This window comes from Pipistrellus kuhlii, unplaced genomic scaffold, assembly GCF_014108245.1.
Source record: "Pipistrellus kuhlii isolate mPipKuh1 unplaced genomic scaffold, mPipKuh1.p scaffold_m20_p_4, whole genome shotgun sequence".
NCBI classification, from domain to species: domain Eukaryota; kingdom Metazoa; phylum Chordata; class Mammalia; order Chiroptera; family Vespertilionidae; genus Pipistrellus; species Pipistrellus kuhlii.
The window spans coordinates 85,470,254-85,490,746 of NW_023425540.1; the positions used below are offsets into that span (position 1 = coordinate 85,470,254).

The 20,493-nt window shown below is 48.9% G+C and overlaps 1 protein-coding gene across 1 annotated transcript in view; it reads right to left on the reverse strand.

Annotated features, from left to right (window-relative positions):
* ABAT (4-aminobutyrate aminotransferase) overlaps positions 1-20,493 on the reverse strand; it is an 81,116-nt gene that overhangs the window by 30,139 nt on the left and 30,484 nt on the right. Inside the window, exons 2-4 of the mRNA XM_036409752.2 lie at positions 8,052-8,164; positions 2,860-2,957; positions 1,020-1,049 (exon numbers count right to left, since the gene is read on the reverse strand). Coding sequence (XP_036265645.1) covers positions 1,020-1,049; positions 2,860-2,957; positions 8,052-8,121 — 198 coding nt within the window. The 5' untranslated portion in view covers positions 8,122-8,164. The remainder of the gene's footprint in view (positions 1-1,019; positions 1,050-2,859; positions 2,958-8,051; positions 8,165-20,493) is intronic.

Sequence of the window (20,493 nt, forward strand, 5' to 3'; positions counted from 1 at the left end):
TCTTGGGTGGGGATTAACAACAATAAAAAAGAAAACATGATTCTCACAGCAATAATAAGAAAGCTGGAATGGTCTATACCAGTGGTCAGCAAACTGGCTTGCGAACCACATGTGGCTCAAGAGCCATGGTTTGCCACTCTGTTGACTAATGAGTTTGCCGACCACTGACCTAGACTCTCGATTCCAATAATTACAGGCTGTTGTTGTTCCTTGTGATTAAGCTCCTATCCCAGTGGTCGGCAAACTCATTAGTTAACAGAGCGGCAAACTGCGGCTCTCAAGTTTGCCGACCACTTGTAATATCAGATAAAATCAACTATAGAATGAAAAAAAAAAGTTCCCAGAAGTAAAGAGAGGCATTTAATGATGACAAAGGGTCAGTCCACTAAGAAGATACAACAATTATAAACATAAATGCACCTAATAACAGAGCCCCAAAAATATGAAGCAAAAATGGACAGAATTAAAGGGAGAAATAGTTCTTCAAGAATAGTTCTAAATTCTTAATTAAAACCTGAAGTGAAAAACCTAATAAAAAAAGAATAGTTCGACCAGAAAGTTGTCTATGTCCTGGAGTCTTCAATACATGGCTTTCAAGGATGGGCAGAACACAGGCAGAAGGTTAGCCAGGAAGTAGATGTGAACAACGCTCTAACCCATTATCTCACCGACACCCACACAACCCCGCCCAGCAGCAGGGCAGTGCATATGCCGGGCCATAAAAAGGTCCAATACAGCTAAGAGAACTGAAAACACACACAATCTGTTTTCTAGCCACAATGCAATGACATTAGACATCCATAACAGAAAGAAACTTGAGAAGTTCACCAAAATGTGGAAATCAAAAGACACAAAAATAATCAATGAGTGAAAGAAGAAATCACAAGGAAAATGAGAAAAAAAGGTTCTGAATAACCTTAAAAAAAAAAAAAAAAAAGAACCAGCACAGAGCATCTGTGCCCCTCAGCTAAATTGTAATAGAGAAGCCATAGATGGAACACTTCCTCATCTCCACTTACCTGAATCATATTCAGCTGTTTCATTAGCTCCTGCGGGCAAAAAAAGCAAGAGCATTACCGCAAGGACACACGCTTCAAAGTAGTTTAAAATTGCTCACGTCTTCCCAAGTCTTGGGGCTGCTTTTCCCTTCATGCGAATAACTGCATAGCGAAGTAGTCAACAATATTATAACTATTTTTAAATTGCTTAATATAAATCAATGGTGGAAACTACTCCTGACAGTTGAGTGATCATTACAACGGACAGACTGGAGATTTAGGCATTGGGAGATAATTAAACAAACTAAAATATTTAACAACAACAAGATTTAGCTGAAGGCGTTTACTTAGTGTCCATAAAAGCATGGTTTTATTTTTTATTTAGAAGAAGAAAGGCTTTAACATCATGTTAGGAAAATAAAATCAACTGAAAAATATAAATGTGCACACAAAGACCCATTTATAATTACAGTATAATCCATATATTTTATAAACCACTGTGCAATTCTCTATGGAAACTGGGAATTATACACCAGTTGCTTTAATATTATAAAGATTTAACCTCTAAAAATGATTTAATATAAAATAAACTTTGGCAATTAGTGTAATAAAATTATATATCTCCACATTAAAATAGAAAATGTTAACTTAAAATATTAAAAATTATTCCCAAAACATTTCATTACTGTTAAACGAAAATCTACCAGTTCCCAACAGAAATATGTGTGGGAAAGTCTCCTTTTGTGGGAAGACACTCTCCATAATAACTAAAATCATTTACCAGAAAAAGATTTCTGGATTTATAAATAGTTGCACTGACAAAAGGGAGGGTATCTTTTGACACTAAAAAATGACACTGGAGAAAACTGCAAAATATGCAAAGAAAAATTTAATCTGTGTTAAATATGGTTACACTGTTATTTTTTAGATGCAATCATTAGAAACAGTATTGCACATCACTACACAGAATCAAGATTAGTCAGTCTCCAAAATGTGTTAGATGCAGATTTTGTAGCATCTTGGAGTAAAAGTTCCAGTCTCCATCATCACTCAACTTGTGTCTTTTTCATCTCACACACTGACATTTACTCTAGAAATTCAGAGCCATCCAGTGTCTCTCATATACCACATACTATCACCCGGAATGCCTCTCCACATACCATTCCCCTTGCCAAGAACAGAATGCATTCCTTTGGCAAATCCCTCCTTTTTGTCCTTCAAGGTCAAGCTCAAGGTCATTTGCTATCCATGCCCTGTGCCATATAGCTTTGCCATGTTCTTCCACTGTTGGTAGGATGTTCTTCCCCAGCCCTTGACCTGCTTTGGCCAACAGAACAAGGTGGAAGTGATGGTGGACCAGTGTGGGGCTTGGGCCTCAAGAGGGCTAGAACATGCTCTCCTCTACCATCACCTGGAGAACTAGCCCAGCCCAAAGTACTGGAGGATTAGAGACACATGGAACAGAGCCAAGTCACGGCAGTGACCAAGTCCAGCCAGGCTAGTCCAACTGATGGCCAGCCATTCCCCAGGCATGAAGGTGGGCCCAATAGAGCTGCCTAGCCAACTCCCAGTTACCCTTACATGCACCAGCAATCTATATGTTACTATAGATTTTGTGATTACTAAGGTTTTGTGATTGTTTGTTACACAGCATTATCGTAGCAGCAGATACTGATACATCTCCTCTGAGAAACCTTCTTTGACTTCTAAGAGCAGAATGGCCTCGTTGAATGTCTCAGATCTCTAGTAGTAAAATCTCTGAAAGCAGCTAAGCAAACAGTTCCTAAGTTTGACTGTGTTCTTGCCTCTCGGACCCTTTCTGCTCTTCTCCAAAACTCCCACTCAGGTGTGCTCAACTCACCCGAGATTTAGGCCCCGGGACTTCTGTCTTCATCAGAGGCCCATCATAATCAAATTCCACGTCGACTTTGGCTGCAGCCTGACTGATATGCCTGGCTCCTGCAGGAAACAAAGAGATAGTGGATAGTGTGAGGATTCTGCCTTAACAGACACCCAGTGTTCATTCATAAACAAGGCAGCACAGCCAGGAGGCAGTCCCAGGACCTCAACCCCATCCCAGCCAGGCCACCCCAGAACACTGAGGATTTTTAAAAAATGGGAAAGCCCAGTGCCAGTGATGTTGTAGAGAAATGACCTAAATGTCTGACAATAGAAGGTAGTTAATAGAATATGATGTATTCCCCATTTCATGAACAATGGAATATTGTGCATCCTTTAACAGTTTCAAGATAGACATATTGAATATTTATGGGTATGCAAAGATGCCTGGGGTATTGGCATGTGAATGATCAGATTAGAAAATCATCCAAATTTTGTAAAAATTTAATCTATATCCAAATGCATTTAGACCAGAACCTCACAGTCTTGGCACTCCTGACATTTTGGACTTGGAAATTCTGTGTCATGGGCTGTCCTGTGCCCTGCAAATATAGAGCAGCATCCCTGGCCTCTGCCCACCAGATGCCAGAAGCACCCACCCCAAGTTGTGTCCTAGTTGTGACAATCAAAAGCCATGCAAGAGAAAACGATCAAATGTCTAAATCCAGGTGGTCCCCACCTGTAAGATTTTTTTGCTGTTGTTGTTAAAAATCTTTAGGGAACAAGTCATTTGCTTGAAACTCATTTCACCTCTTTTTGATACAGTGATAAAATTACAGAGGGTGCGTGAGTTCCCAGGCTTAACCCCACAAAGCTTTTTGGCTCATACGTTGCTGAGACATAGAAAGTAGCGCCCCCCTCCACCCCCCACCCCCAGCCCCATCTCCTTAGTCCCTGAGTGAAAGGAAGCTTGGTGAATCCAAGAGAAGTGTGCAATGAGTTATAATCTATAATCAGTAACCCCTAGAGATCCCTTTAACGTCCCGGTCTCTTTTATCTTCCTGGTACGTATTTGGTGGTTGAGAAATATTACTTACTTTTCTAGGGTTGTCATAGTTGCATCAAACTAGGGAATCACTAGTGACTTTATGTAAATCATATATGTGATCTCATTTCATCTTTACACAATACTGAGGGGGAGTTGTTACTGCATGTGCTAGTGCCTCTCTCTCTCTCTCTCTCTCTCTCTCACACACACACACACACACACACACACACACACAGTTTGCCACACCATACAAAACCAAGATATTAGGAAACATATTTAAATTCATTCATAATTTTCTATAATTGCTTTGGATATCAAGCATCACCTCATTCCTAGGAGGGAGATATTATTTGCAGATTACAGAAGACACCAAAGTTCAGAAACGTCAATTAATTTGCCCAAAGTCACACACCATAAGTTTGTCCATCTGACCTCTTCTTCCCTAGATAATTGGAATGGAACTGATGGAATCTTTGATCTCATCTAGTGTAGGTCTTTGAAATGAAACATTTACAGCAAAACAACTCGCTTCCTCCAGAAGCAAATTACTATCGGAAGCACAGGGAGCAAAACAAAAAATAAGTTTGAATAAAGACCGAATGATCCAGTATTTTCATTCATAAACAAGGCAGCACAGCCAGGAGGCAGGGGTCTGGCTGAACACACAAGACCAGGCCTGCAGGTAAGTCCAGCCCCGCCCTCCGGGCCAGCAGTGAGACTCGCCACCCTCAGTGCCCAGGGGACAGCCACAGTAAATCTTTAACTCCAGACTATAAAAACAGCCATCAAACATTTTTAACATCCTCTTGATCTTTTTTCTGAAAGTAATAAATGAATGTCATTTTCCCAAACAGCAAGACGAGAGCCTGGTCAAAGTCAAGGCCGAGTTCACCGGGAGCTGTTTGCTCTACTTCTCTTATAAACAGTCTTATCTCCCTCCCTGCAACTGTCCACCCCCTTATTTTGTGATAACACGCTCACTGAGGAAATAGCAATAAGCAGCAAGGAAAAAACACCACGTCGAACGGCATCACCGGAGACAACCATTTTTCAGTCAAGTTTCCCAGTCTCTGTATTCTACTTGTCAACGTGAGATTATACACTTTTTTGGGGGTGGCATGAAACGATGCCATGGGAACAACATTGTCTCAGGCCATGAGCAACCTCAAGTGTAATGGCTTTACAGTGATTGGATGGGTGGGTGGAGACACACGTGGAAGCAGCTGCACACGGGATGGCACCAGGCTGTGGCTTCCGACTTGAGTGGTCTGCTCTAGGGAGAGGTCTACACAGCCCTGAATCCCGCACAATCACACCAGTGAGCTTGGAAGGAGACCCACAGCTCTGACTGTGAGCCTCTGATGAGACCAGTCTCAGCCAATAGCTCAGCCACCCTCTCACAAGCCACCTGGAGTCAGAGGATCCAGGGGAGCCCCATGGACCCCAGATTCAGAAACACTGTGAGACAATAAACATATTATTTTAAGGAGCTAAGTTTGGGAGTATTTGTTATATGGCAACAGGTCGCTCACATAGTTGTAAAGGGTGTGAGTCCTGGGGCCTCATTGGCTCAGCTAAAAGCCTGGCTCAGCCCCTTGTTAGCTCTGGGCAAGTCCCTTCATTTCTCTGAGCCTCACTTTCCTCTGTTTGATGGAGTCATGGCAGGGACTAAATGGTTAAGGATAAGCCATTATTCCTATAATTTTAAAAACCATTTTCCTATTGTTACTTGCCCATAAGTAGTCTATGACAGTGCACATATTACGGTAACTTTGCCTACACTGTATTTTATTATTAAAAAATCTCTAAAAAAACAAACAAACAAACAAAAAAAACAACCCCAAAGGCTGGCCAGTGCCTTTGTCTCCAAGGATTTTCCCAGTCTATCTATTTATCCATCCATCCATCATATATCAATCATAATAGATATGCCAAATTGATAGACCAAAAGAAAAAAAACACTGAGTTTCTGAATCTGGCATAAGTGTGCCCAAGATTCAACTCCAGCCAAGAAACGGCAGAGCTGAGTGACTCTGATTTAGGCCCTTTGATTTTTTTGCATCCTATCTCCATATCCATGTTTGTAAAATGGAAGTTAGGACACTCCCCCACCTTACTGTAAATATCCCTTTGAAGTGCTTTCACTCACAGGAGCCATTTCTTTAGATACAAGTAACTTGTAAAGCAGGGAGGATCATCCTTGTCCTCCCCACGTTCCTGATGGGAAGACTGAGGCTTGGAGTTCTGCCATTTGCTTCGGCTCACTTGGCTAATAGGTGGTGAATGAAGCCAGTAGCGGCTACTGAATAGCCCAATCTTATGAGTCTTAATCCATTGCTCTTTCCTTGATTCCTCCAGAGGGAGGCTCAGATGCCCTTGAGAATGACCTTCAAAGGCTGAGCCACGTGTGCCACCAGGCTGGAGGCCCCACTTTCCTCTGACGTATCTTCAATCACCAGCACAGCCTTCCAAAACTACGAGGTGGCTCCACAGTGTTATCGATAGTTATAGAATGAATAAATCTTCCATGCCCACAACTCTCCCTCCTACCTGGTGCAAACTAGACCTGGATTACTCTGGTTTCATTTTATTTTTAACATACTAATGGGTAAGCATTTACATGCATCTCTTCTGATGAAATAAAACAAAAACAAATCCCCCAAACCTACTAAGGCTACCAAGGTGGAGAACAACAAGAAAAGACTGCAAAACTGCCACAGAGCGGGACACGGGACATGTGGAAACTTGGACTGGATCCTGGGACAAAGGGAGAAGCAAGGGAAAGCCGGTGAAATCCAAAGAGAAGCCTGGGGTTCGATTAGCAGTGATGTGCCAAGGTCAGGTTCTTAGTTGGGACAGGAACATCCTTGGTTTATATTTATTTATTTATTTATTTATTTATTTATTTATTTATTTATTTATCTTCATTTATTTTTGTTAATCCTCACCTGAAGATATTTTCCCATTGGTTTTTAGAGAGAGTGGAAGGGAGGGGGGAGAGACAGAGAAAGAAACATCCATGTGAGAAAGACACATGGATTGGCTGCCTCCTGAACGTGCCCGACCAACGCCCGGGATCGAGCCTGCAACCTTAGGTACATGCCCTTGACAGGAACCGAACCTGGGACTCTTTGGTCTGCAAGCCGATGCTCTATCCACTGAGCCAAACTGGCTAGGGCAAGAGCATCCTTGTGATGTAAGATGTTAACGAGGGGGGAACTGGGTGAGGGACGTAGGGGCTCTCTCTGCACTATCTTTGTAACTTCTCTGTGTACCTAAAATCATCCCAGAGCAGAGAGCATGCCAATATTCCTGGGAGAGGAGCGGACATCGTCTCACTCAGGATACAAACATGCAAACCATTTGCCTCTACAAGGCAGACAGGACCGACAACCGAAGAGGACAGTGTGATGACAAGCATGGGGCTCCCAGAGAACGGGACGGCCGGAGACACAGTGTGGGAAGGGAGGTTACTGCCAGCCTCTCCCTCTCAGAGCCGCATGGATCATGTGGCTGTGTGACCTTGGGCAAGTGACTCTTCTTCTCTGAGCCGCAGTTTTCTCACTTGTGAAATGGGGTTCACTCCTGCTGCTCTCCTGGGACCACTGGAGATCATGCAAGCAGGGTGTTGGCTGATGAAGCTCACTTCGCTGAGCTGCCTGAACTCAGTGATGCGCAGAGAAAGGGGAGCCTCCAGGAGCCGGAGGGCAATGAGCAGGCGGTGGGTGTGGGGAGTGGGAGGTGGGGGAGAGGCAAGTGGGGGTGGGACATTCCAGGGTGGCCGCCTCCTGCCAAGTGCTGGTGGAGCACAGCTAGCCTTCACATCAATCACAAGGACATTGGTTACTTTCTTTGTTTCTTGGCCACCGCTGGAGCTGGGTGTTTTATGGCCTCTGTGGGAACAGCCTGGGCCCTTCTAGCTGCTGGGGCCACCACCTCTGTGCAAGTGGGAGGATCAGCTCCCTGCCCCTGCAGAGCTGACTGCCTGGGAGGCAGAGCTGGGGAAAGGTAGGGGGTGATGGGGACCATTTTATGGGGGTGATGAGACAGCCCTGGGAAGCACTGCCTGGCCAGTGCCTTTGTCCCTAAGGACTCTCCCACTCAGAATCCCTAGATTTGAGCATGCCTTCTGCTACCTACCGCCCGCCCCACCCCCCCAAGCTTACCGGGCACGAGCAGGCGGCGGTTGTGCTGGAAGCTGCAGGCCAGCCGCCGGGTGAGCAGCATGGAGGCCATGATCCCCTCCTTCGGGAACAGAGGCCGCCCTCACACGCTCCCCCTGAAAGAACCAGGAGCAGAATTAGGCCAGTGGAGACCACGCCCCCTCCGGCCCCATATCCCACCCCCTCCATGTCCCTCAGCGTGCGGAAGGTGCCTCTGACATGGCACCCTCTGCTTTCAGACGGAATACACACTGCAAATCATTTTCACTTGGCCTTGACCATACGCCGGTGTCAAAAAATAAAAAAATAAAATAAAATAAGTGGAGCCACTTTAAAATGGAACCGGAGCTGCCTTGCAGAGAAACTGCCTTGCATGCCTCACGCCTCCACTCTTGGCATGTCAGAACGGGATGCAATAACCTTTGGATGGAGACGGAGGCAACCCTGTTTCCCGAGAAAACTGTTTGCAAAGTTACCAAGAAAGCAGAATGTTTTTACTTAAAAAACATTCTTCACCAACAGAACTGCCTTCCTTCTACTGATGCAACGGTCCCCGTAACCATCACAAACGCCCATTGCCTTGATCTCCGAATCGGAACACTATTTGCACTCCTTCCGGAATCCGTGGGTGTGTCCCGAGTAGCTGTTCTTATTGATTTCAAATACACGCTTGTCTGCCTCCCACTTTGAGAGGCTCTTTCTTTTTTAACACCAGGTGGGATGATGACCCCATTTTCTAGGTGGAAAAAACGGAGAGGGGGTAGAGTTGGCTTGAGATGCCGCTGCAGGCGAGCACCTGGGGCAGCCACGCCCGTGCTCTGCACGATGGAGGGACCAAGACGGAGGAAACCGCAGAGCAGATGCCGGGGTGGGAGGCCGGATGCTTCCTTGCCTTGTTCCCACGCAGACTATAGGGCGTTGGGCTGCGTGGGAACCCTGTGGACCAGGGGAGCAGCCCACGGGCCATTTTGGGGGGTGTACATCTCCAATAGGACCAACCATCCTGAATTTGCTTGGGACTGAGGGGGTTCCAGGGATGTGGGATTTTCCAATTTGAATCTGGGCCCGTATGAGCAAACTGGAGAGTTAGCCTACCCAGGAGTCAGCGTTCTCAGCTCCCCCTTCACAGGGCAGGGGGCTGATTCCCTCCAGACTGCTCCCGAGTCATGTCCCCAAATACCTGAGTTTAGCTTTGCTGATTGCCTTTTGCACCATGGGCTGGGAACAAGCCCCCATTGTTTGCTTGTTTCCTTTTATCACCTCTTCCTCCCTTTCCCCCCACACTCCCTCCAAGCCACCATTCAAACACGTTCTCGGTGCATCTTTTTGCTTGTGCGTCTTCTTGCTGAGTGCCTGCTTTGTTATCCGAAACCCGTGTTTTCAGCTGTATCGTGTGGTATCTCAGAACAAGGACTGAGGCGCTCACTTCTCACTGCTACCTGTGGACCCTGCTTCCCAAGCCCTTTCTGTGTATCACACGCGGTGCTAAGCGCTTTGCATACCGGACTACTAATCGCTGTCATTATCATCCACACCCACAATGCTAAGTGTCCCCTTTTTACAGATGAGGAGACTGAAGCACCAAGTGAAGTGGTGTCTCTGCAGACAGAACTCAGAGCTTTGGCCACAGAGTCAGCAGACTTCACCACTACACTGAATCCGAACACTGCCTGGGTGCCCATCCACTCCTCTGCAACGAAGTACTCCAGGGGGCACCAACTCCATGACAGCATCACCGAGAGGCGATGGACACAGATCCAGAGAGATCCCGCCATGCAGAACGGAACAAGGACGGGTGATGGGCTGGTTTCAGAAAGCCGCATGCACGTGGGCTTAGCAACACCGGTGAGGAAACGCGTGGGAGTCTCGCACCGAGCTCTGGATAATGGTAGCAGCGCCCCCACCCCAGGGCCCTCACGGCTAACTAGTTATTTGCTTCTCGTTATTAGAAGCAAAGAGTGAATGAAGGAGGGAGGTGGTAGGCATTGACTTGAGGATATTCACTCATTCTGTGAATATTCGTGGTGCATCTACTGTGTGCAGGGGTCAGTTGGATGGTTGCAGTCCTTGTCCTGTAACCACGATCATGCCTTGAAAAATTCTACGTGCAGGCTGGCACTGCAGATACCGTTCCATTTCCTCCTCAGAGCCCTGGGAGGTGGCTGCCATCATTAACCTGATCTCACGGAGGAGGCAACAGAGGCTGCCCAGGGGGGAGGGCGCAGCACGCCATGCCTCCCCACTCTCACAACCCCGCCCCCCGTCAACAGGGGTGCAGACCTGACAGCCACGTCTGTTCTGTGGGACCCCCCGGCCCAGGTGAACTGGGCCAGGCTGGGCCACAGTCCAGGGAGCTGTGGGTCAGCTCCCCTCAACCCGCTGAGAGCAGCCAGCTTTCCAACAGGGTCTTTGGAGGGAGAAGAATATGCAGAGACAAGCAGCGCCGGAGAAAGGAAGTGAGTCCTGGAGGTAGGGGACTAGTTGGTTCCAGCTTGGCATTGGCTGTATCACTCACTCCTGAACTAGTGAGTGAACCTGAGTCCCCCTTTCCCTGGCGGGGAGCGGGTGAGGGCGGGGAGAGCCAGGGGTGTTAGGCTCACAGATGCCCTTCCACGTAGAAGGAAACACCAGGAGCTAGGGAAAAGTGTTCCCACCCTGACAGCGCCCTGGGAAGAACATCAGAAAGCACCCTCCCTCCTCTGGAGCTTGCTTGCATTACCTTCAGTGGATTTCTGACGCTTACAAACAGCGACCCAGCTAATAGCACGGTATCAGACTGACAGCCCCAAATCCTAGGAGTTCATTGGGGGTAACAGTGCCTCTTCTGCGCAGCATCGCAGGTGGAGGAAGGCCCCACAGGGCAGCCGAGGATAAAGACTTCAGGGCCAGCAAACCTTCCTCTCTCTGGGGGACCGGGGTTCCTCCGGGTGGAAGTGGCTGTGGTGTGCGGTTGCTGGGTGAGATTCCACAGGGCACTGTATCCCCCTCAATCCGCTCAACCACGCAGGCATTTCAGAGGAGGAGATGGAAGTTGGAAGGGGTTATGGTATTGGCCTGGGTCAGGTCAGAAGATTGTGTGGGACTGTGTGACCCCAAAGCCCATTCATTATAGCGCATCAGTTAATTCAGCAAATAACAAAACACCTAACGGTAATGGGTATGAAGCTTGATGAATACAAATCATTTTGTTCTAAAAAAAAAAAATGTGTATTGCCCTTTACCAGAGGGAAATATTACGGAGAAGGGCAGGGCTTGGAAGCTGTACTCTTCCCTTGAAAACCCAAGAGATTTTCAAAATCTATTCCAGAATATTCAACTCAAGGCAAGCCTGGTAATGCAGCAGCACAGTAAGTATATAGAAAGTGCAGTTGCTGGCTCTCATTTAAAACCACTTGTCTCAAACAGGAGCACTTGACTCCACACAATTCCCTTTTAACTGTTGTTTTTTTTTTTTTTTAATTCGAGAATCTCAGAGTACTTGAATTTGAATGCTCTGCAAAAGGGGGAGTCACACCGCACCCTTGCAATTACGAAACGTCACTTTGTGACATGTCTCTCGGTGACATGTTGGTGGCCCGCAGGTGAAATTGACCTTAGAACAGAACCTGACCTCCATCCGACATGAATGCTCAGCACCACACATTCCCAACCACCAGAAGGGTTCATGCCATTTGTTCACTTTCTCTGGCCCATTAATTCAACCAACAGGATTAATTAGCTCCAGTTACAGGCGAGGCACTGCATTATTTAGACGCAGGAGAAAAGGGGACAAATACTAGTAAAACGCTCTCTCTTTGCAAAGCTCATAATTTAGTGGCAGAAGAGGGAGGGGGGAGAATGGGAGAAATGAATACACTAGGCTGCTGTAGCCATCATGCCAATGAATTCTTAAAATTACCCGGGAAGATATGCCCAGTACATAAACATTTTCCAGTACACTGTCAGCAGCTAATTCTGTATCAGGCAGAACAGAATAATGGAATCACGACTATCTGCTGGTATGAGCAAGGTACCCTGGGAACACACAGAGATTCATCCTGGCGGGAGTTACGATGCAATAAGACACAGAAGACAGGGGGGTAGGGCCTGAGCTATGGCTCTGAGTCGAGGGTACGTGGAATGGTCAAGGATCTGGGCGTGAAGTGGTAGAGTGGTGGAAGGGAAGCTAGGGGGAGGCAGGTTCTGGGTTCGCTGAGGAAAGGAGCCCAGCATGCAGCAGACACTCCCTGAGGACCTGCTCTGCAGCCCCTCAGATGCAAGCTGGCCAAGAGGGAAGGCAGAGCTGCAGGAGCATGTGGGGTAGGTGCCCGGGTTCCTGCGGCCTCCGTGCCCGGGTGTAAGTCTCTAACAGCATGGGCGCGGGTTGCCACCGCCTCTCGCCTGGACGAGGGCAATGATGTATCGGTGGCCCCTTGGCTTCTTCTCTTGCTCTCTTTCCACCCATTTTCTATTGGGTCCCGACCTTTTTAAAGAACAATTCATACATCACTCTCTTGCCTGAAACACTCCACTCGCACTTAGAAGAGTGTTTAACCCCCAGACAATGGGGTTGGGTTTTCCTGAGCTCAGCACAGTTCCCAGAGTCAATGTATGTGACAAACTCACCACATCTGAGCTGTGAAATGGGCACAGCACCACTGGCTTTTTCAGGTAGATCTGGGGATGCATATTAAATAAAATGTGTGAGCTCGGCCTGGCTGGTGTGGCTCAATGGACTGAGAGGTGTCCCACACACCAAAAGCTTGCTGGTTCAATTCCTGATCAGGGAACATGCCTGGGTTTCAGACTCAATCTCCAGTTGGGGGCATGCAGGAGGCAGCTGATGGGTATCTCTCTCATTGATGTTTTTATCTCCCCCCCACCTCTCTACCTAAATATCAATAAAAACATATTTTAGAAAATTTGTAATGGGTGAACCAGTCTGAAATTTGTGTTAAAGCAACTTAACCATACCTGAAGTCACTGGTACCCTGGGCTTGGGTACCATACCCCCAAAGTGGCGGGAGATCACCCACCACGCCCTTCGCAATCTTCTGGACCTTGGATTGCACGTCTGAGAAAAGAGGGGATCCCGGGTTGGGGATGCTTTGGGGGGTACTCCCAAAATCAGAATGGGAACCAGCTGGGTGCTGGCGCTCCTGGTCTCGGAAGCCCTACGTGACCCTCTGGGTTCTTTGTGGCTCATTACACAGCACGTGACTTCTCTCAGTCCTAACTGATATACATCATGTAATTACTTATCATATTTCTTTAAAATCAATTTGCTCTTTATTTATTTTTTAAATAAAGAGTATTCCCTAAGAATCTTTTCTAGTCACGCTATTGAACCTCCCCTCCCTCGGAGTTTCATTTGCTACAAACAAAGGTGAGTGGGGAAAGAATGCAACAAAATCCAAGCAGGTTATTACTGAAGAGCTGGGTACAGTCAGCAGCCCAAGGCTCTGGACTCAGCCTGGCCCTCGCTTTTGCTGGAACGGGAGGGAGCCTGGCAGGTATGAGACAGCCGTGAACGGCAGGCTAGCATCCAACAGACTCTTTTCCTCGGCATAATCAGAACTGCAGGGGAACTTTAATTCACTCAATAACTGAAATAGAATAGGGACCATCAGTGTGCATGGCAAGAGAGGGTAGTTTCTGTTTCAGGCATTCAGTGCTGTTTCTTGCTGTAGGTCTCGGTCAAAACAAGTGGAACACCCAGGTCCAACCACCGAGAGAGTCCTCCGGTGGACCCACCTCCCCCCAGCCCTCTCCCTTTAATTAAAATGCTAATTAGTTCTCTCAGCTCCCTCTTATCTGCCTCCTGCATTTGGAGGGTGGGATAGGATGGGCAAGTGCAGGGTTTAAATCAATAGGGCGAGAGGATTACAGCTTGCTCTGGAGGGGGAATAGAAGCCGGAAAAGGACCGGCCGCTGTGTTTTGCTCACTTACTAGGTGCCATGTACCTTCCTCATGTAACTTCCATCGTTGAAGAGTCTGCCTTGTATGACCAGCTCAGAAGTGAATGGGCTTTTCCGAGGCCTCAGAGCTCCAAAGCCGGTGATGTCTCCCAGGAGCTCTGCACCCATGGCAGGCCACCCTCCCAGAACGGCTACCCCCGGCCTCACAATGTGCTCTGGGCACAGGGGAAGCTCCCACGGCGAGGTTGACAACTACCATCGTAAGAGATGGATGGTGGACCCTGCACTTGACCCAGCTCTGCACAGCCCCCCTGGCCCTGGAAAGGGAGGGTTGTTGCTTTGAAAGGTTCAGGGAGGAAGAAACCATGGTAGCCATTTGAGGACATGGTGTGCAGGGTGTTGCCTCGGAGACCACTCTCCTTTACCTGCTGTGTGATCCTGGACACGTTAAGTAACCTCTCTGTGCCTCAGCTTCCTCATCTGTAAAATGGGGGTAATACCACTTGAACCTGATACCTCAGGGGCTGGCAGAGACTTGGCCCCTACTATTATTCCCAGCCCCAGAGCAGCGCCTGGCTTCAACTGATCACTGGATAAATAGTAAACTCTCCACAAGCTCCCTAAGAAGGTGGTGTAGGACTCATCTTTCCACTATGCTGCCCTGTGTACATGGAATCTTTGCCTGCACCACTGGCTAGATGCGGACTCACCAGGCCTCTCTGGGACTCCAAGGATGCTCTCTCTCGTTCTCCTGTCTGCTCTCAGGGCAGAGACAAAAGTGCTGGCAGGGGTTGGGGACATTCCTTTCCAGTCCGCAGTTTCCAGTGCTGGCTTTTCTGCACACTCAATAATACACGATAACAAAAGTTGCCAAGGCCAGGGGTCGCCATGGCAACCAATAAAGCTAGAACCCTGGGCTTCTGTAATGGCTAACAGGGCCCCATTCACAGGGCTGTGATGGATGGTGCTGGGACAGAAGCTTTATCTCAGACCTGGCTTCTCTCCGCCTCCCCCGCTCCCGCCGCCTCCCCTGCCTATCTCTGCAGCCTGGCCCCAGCCCTCCCTCCTAGCATTCCTAATTTCCTGTAATCTGCCTCTTGGGGCTTCATACAATCATCAGAGACTTGTATGAGGGAAGAGGAAAACTATTCTTGGAAACAGGCAAGTGTTGACTAAGAAAGACAGAGGTGCTGTTTAGAAAGCCATCACTGGGTGCCATATACTAGCTTAGTGACTCTGGGTAAGTTGTTCAACTCATCAGGGCCTCAGTTTCCTCATCTGTCAAACGGGAAGAGCGAAGCCTACCCATGAAGTCATGCAGCACTCAGCTTGGTTAGGGCCAACTGAAGAACGTACACAGGCAGAGAAAGATGGCCCCTCGCAGGCCACGGTCTCAGTTTCCAGAGGACCCTCTCCCCTGAGGGGAAGGCATCTCTCCTACAGCCTGAGGGCTGCGAAAAGCTATTGGCATGTGTGGTGGCCCAGGTTCCCTGAGAGGAGCTGGTCTGCCCCTCCTGGCCCACCCCTCAGGCATCTGGGCCCCAATTCACCCCACCTCCCTGCCTGTCCCTCCTGGGCTCCATCAGGAAGAGGGAGGCGAACTTAAACTCTGGGTGCAGACAGCATGACTACAGCGTCCCCAGAAGGCGGTGGCCCCCAGCCTGTGAGCAAGCAAAGTGAAGGGGAAAAGAATATACAAGGCTTCCAATGTCTGAATGTGAGACAGGAGCCTTTGATCTGGGGTAGGAAAGGTTCAGAAACAAGCGTCCCTGAACGGATGAGCTAACTGGACTTCCGGCCCTACAAGAGAGGAGGAGTGGAAGAACAGAGTGTGGTTTGAGAAGGACGCTACCCCAGGCCAAAGGCACAGGAGGTCCGGCCTTTAAAATCGGTTTGTTCACAAATCCCACAAATCTTTACGGAGCACCCGTGCTGAGCCCCGAACCCCGAGCCGCACAAGGCCAAGCGCTGCTCTGTTCCCTGGAATCTGTGTCCCGTGGGCCAGCAACAAACCGGCAACTAAGGTCAACTCGGTTGTAAGAGATGCGGTTCCTGTTCAGAGAAAAACCCATTTTACGAACTCCAGGAACTGGTGAGTATGCAAATACCACAGCACACCGCTCATCAGCTCTTTGTTTCCTTCAAGGTCTGCACAGGGCGACTTGGAAACATCATGTTGGTGATCAGAGATACGGGGTGTGCCTGATACTATTCCTACAGTCTCTTTGAAGTGTCTTCCCAACAATTCAGAGGATCTTTCATTTAGGTGTGGATAGAAGGATCTGCTAACAATTGAATGAATGAATGCCTACTGCGTCAAGGCTTAACGCCCTCATCTAATGTTGGAAGGCAGATGTTTCTATTCCCATTTTTCAAGTGAGGGGGTAGGCTCAGAGAGGTTTTGCCACTTGCATGAGGACACACAGCTGGAAACAGTGGCGTTAAGTAGAACGAGGGCAATCTGGGCTTGAAGACCAGCATCTTGGCACAGTTTGATGGCTTTGGTCCTTCCCCAGAAACCTCATCCGATGACTCAGACCAGCCAGCCCATGTCTCTTCTGGGAACAAAGAACTTCAAACCGACAGAGATCACAGTATACAGTCCTCCTAAGAGCCTCGTCTCCCGACCACACACTCATTCAAGGTGGCCTGTGATTGCCCGAATGGAGCAATTCCAGTCTCTGCCCACACTTGGCACGTCTCCTACGCCCGAACGCTTGTCCTCCCTGTCCCTTTCAGGGTGCAGGCGCCCTAATCCCACAAGGAGTCCTGTCCTACCCCATGGAAGGTACAGAGAACTGGCATCTTCGTAGCTAGCTCCACGGTGCTTAAGACAGTGCTCACTGGGTGTTTAATACTAATCTGCGAAAAAGTTTGCCTCTCTGTTCTTGCCTCCTAATCCTGCCAGCCAATTCTTTAAACATTTTGGTGCAGGAGAGCCAGCAAAGGGGCGATCCAAAGATACAGCAAAGAAAGAGCACCCCAATTCATTGCTCCCAAAAATCATAATTTCAACCAGTCTCATTCTTGCTTTGGTCGTGGCCATCATGGCCATCAATCACGTGACCCTGGCCAAACTGCCAGGCCTCCCGGAAGGCATACGTGTGTGGATTCCAAAGATCCTCATGTCCAGCCCTACTTCCCCATCTGGTGATGTGTTTCCCCCCGAAATATAAAATGTAGCCATCCACCAGACAATGGTTGGCCGTGTCCTCCCATGGGACTCTGAGGGCAGATGGCTGGAGCATGACCGTGCAGCTGGCAATGCCTTGTTTAGCGAAATGAGTGGGGCCCCAAGGACAGAATGGGGTGCCAAGGAAAGAGCTGGGTTACAGCGACAACCCGCATTTACTGATCACTGTGGGCCAAATCCTGTCTTAAGCCTTTTATATTAATTGTGCCTTGAATGTTCAGACAAACCCTCTGAAGCAGGTTCTAGCATACTTCTCCCTTACAGAAACAAAAGGAAACGGGAGCACAGAGAGGTTAAGTGACTTGCCCAACGACACACAGCCACCAAGTAGCTGAGCCAGTTTACAAGCCCACGCTGGCTCTAGGTTCAGTGCTCTTAACCTCCTCCACACAACAGACACAACACAGAAATGCTTCTTCTAGAGGACCCAGACCATTGAGATATCCTTGGGAATGTCACAGTAATGGGGGTCCGTGGGATGGGGGAACTAATGTGGGCTTTGTCTTGGGCTTGAATCTGGCTTCGTCTCTGCTTTCTCAACTGGGAAATGGGTCTGATAGAACTCCCTCCTTCCCAGGCCTCTCTGAGGATTAAGTGAGGCAATCCATGCACACCACTAGACAGAGTGCCCAGCACATAGCGGGCACCAAAGCAATTTTAAAACTATAGGAAGGTTGCAAGCATAGCCAGCAACTACCATAATCCTAGAGCCATCAATTGTCAATACTCTGCCACATCTGTTACCTATCTACCTACCCATCCATCACCTATCTATCAGCTTATCATCTATCTTCTGAATTACTTGAGTTAGTTACAGACATTGTTAAATTTCATCCCTAAGTCCTTTAGCCTATATCTTCTGAAAACAAGGACACCCTCCTATATAACCTCTGCACAAACGATCTGAGATACAAAGTGTTTCGCGCTCAGGAAATTTATCATTGATATCTAGTACATGGTCTATACCCACATTCCCAACTTGTCCCCACACATCTTCTGTGGCTGCTGCTCCCTGGACCCAGGCTCCACCCCAGCACCACATTGCATTTGTCTGCTCGGCTCTTCCGTTCCTTGCGAACCTGGAACGAACCATTTCTTGGCCGCTTTGTCTTTTATGACATTGACATGTTAAGATTCCAGGCCAGTCACTTTGTATGGGTTTCATTTTAAACAATATTTTCCTTTACGTCTTTGTACAATGAACTGCAGCTATGGGCACATGGAGAACGGGGTCTGGAGGGCACAAGGTATTTGGTTGGGCAGGTAGAGGAGAGCGTAGAGCACTCGTTCTTGGGCAGAAGTTACAGATTTCTGGGAAGCAGCGACAGGGGACACGATCAGAGCGTTGGCAGGTGAACCAAAGCGGCAGGACCCCTGCAGACAGAGGCCAGGGCGTCAGGGAATGAGTGTGGGTCCCGGAGGAACTGCAAGTGGCAGCCACGATGGAGAGGGAGGGCACCACACTGAGTGGTCAGGGGCTGTTCCTACTGGGACTGGAAGCTACTACCCGAGGCTGGGCTCATCCCCGGATCTGTCCTCGCCCCCCAGGTGCCCAGGGTGTGCCCACACTGTCAGCATTCCCCCAGGGCAACTGGCTGCTACATCTCCCAGATATTCATCCAGGCGAGTCCCTCCAGGGGTGATGTGGCTGCCAGCTCTCAGCCACCAAATGCAGGATCCTAAGTGGCAAGTCCCTGGGATTCCCACGGCTTGCTCTGCAGATGAAATGTTGTTTTCTGCTCCTGCTCCTTTTCTTGCTGCCCCTTAGGGCATGGCTGCTTCCGTGAAAAAATTAAAAAAAATCAACTTCTCGTTGACCGCGGGAAAAGATGCAAGGGAGTTGCTCTCCTAAGTTTCCTCACACCTGCTCTTGGCATAATTCATCCTGCTGTCAGGCAAGAGATTCTCACTACAAACCCACGCTCCCCACATCAGAGACCCCAGGCTGAGCCTCCCGAACCCCTGAGTTTCAAAGAGAAAGGGATGTGTGGAGGTTGTTTTAGCCCTCAGAATGGAAATGAAGGATTTATTTGGGGGCTTGAGCCAAAATGCCTTTTCAAGGTGACCCTTACTTCATTTCCCAGGGCCAGAAGGCAGATGGCTGACAAAAGCCATCCCTCAGCTTTATTTTCATACCCTTCTTTGTTTACTTCATTCGCACGTTAAAGGGGCTCCTTCAGCTGTGCTCGCTCCACAAAGCATCCTTGGAAAATCTGCTATGTACAATCGTGTGCCCTTCAGACTGAAAGTCACACACAGGCGCGCTCGCGCACACACACGTGCACACCCAACATCAGACAGCAGTCACCGACACGCTGAGACACACCTCCACATGCCGGCAGATACATGCAAATACACGAAGGTACATACGCACGCACCCCTGCACTCACAGAGCCCGATGGTCAGGGTCCCGCAGCACGCCCGGCTCTGCCTGCTGAAAACGCCGCCTCTATGCCATCCTGCGGAGTCCTAGGACGCGGCTGGCCGGTCCATCCTAAGAGGTGCCGCTGGGTCCCAGTTCCCCCTCTGGAGGATGCTCCGGGCTTCCCGGCAGTCCCCAGAGCATGGGCTCAGGCACAAGAGAGGAAAGGACTCCTTGGAAGCAAAGCAGATTTGGGAAAAGGATGTGCTCAGCTGGTTCCCAGCAAGTGCCAGAGGCAGAGGGATGGAAGGGAGGGGGAGAGAGAAGGGGAGAGAGAGAGAGAGAGAGAGAGAGAGAGAGAGAGAGAGAGAGAGAGAGAGAGAGAGAGAGAGAGAGAGAGAGATATCAAACAGAAACAGAGAAAAAATATCCATACAGAAACAAAGAGAGACAGAAAAAGACGAGATAACAGAGAGGAAAACAGAACATGGATTTCTAAAAAGCGGTGTTTTAAGCTCAGCTGGGTTAAGCCGAGGAGAGCCGATCTGGGACTCTTGGAAACAGGCTGTCTGCTCCCCCCGCCCCCCCCCCTCCCCCAGCCCCCCTGCCCCGCTTCTTCCAGGGGCCGCTTCCTAGGTTTTTCTCTAAGGGGCTCAGGAACGCTTGTAGCGGCAAAACAGAGATCCAAGGCTTCCAGTCCTAAATGGCTTCCCCAGGACCCGGTGCTGCGGCTGTGGCAGAGCCAGCCTGTGACAGCCACGGCCATGAAGGGGCTCTGAGGGGCGCCCTCTCCTCTTCAGGCCTCCAGGAGCCAGGGGCAGCTCTGGCTCTGATAATTTCCCAGAACCCCTCGGGGGCGGGGAGGGGGGCAACGATGACATTGGGGAATCATGACTCCGGTTCCCCCCTCCCCCCCCATTATAGACCAAGCTGGGATCAATGCCTATCCACAGGGGCCCAGAAGAGGATGTGGGAATGGTCACGAGATGGGG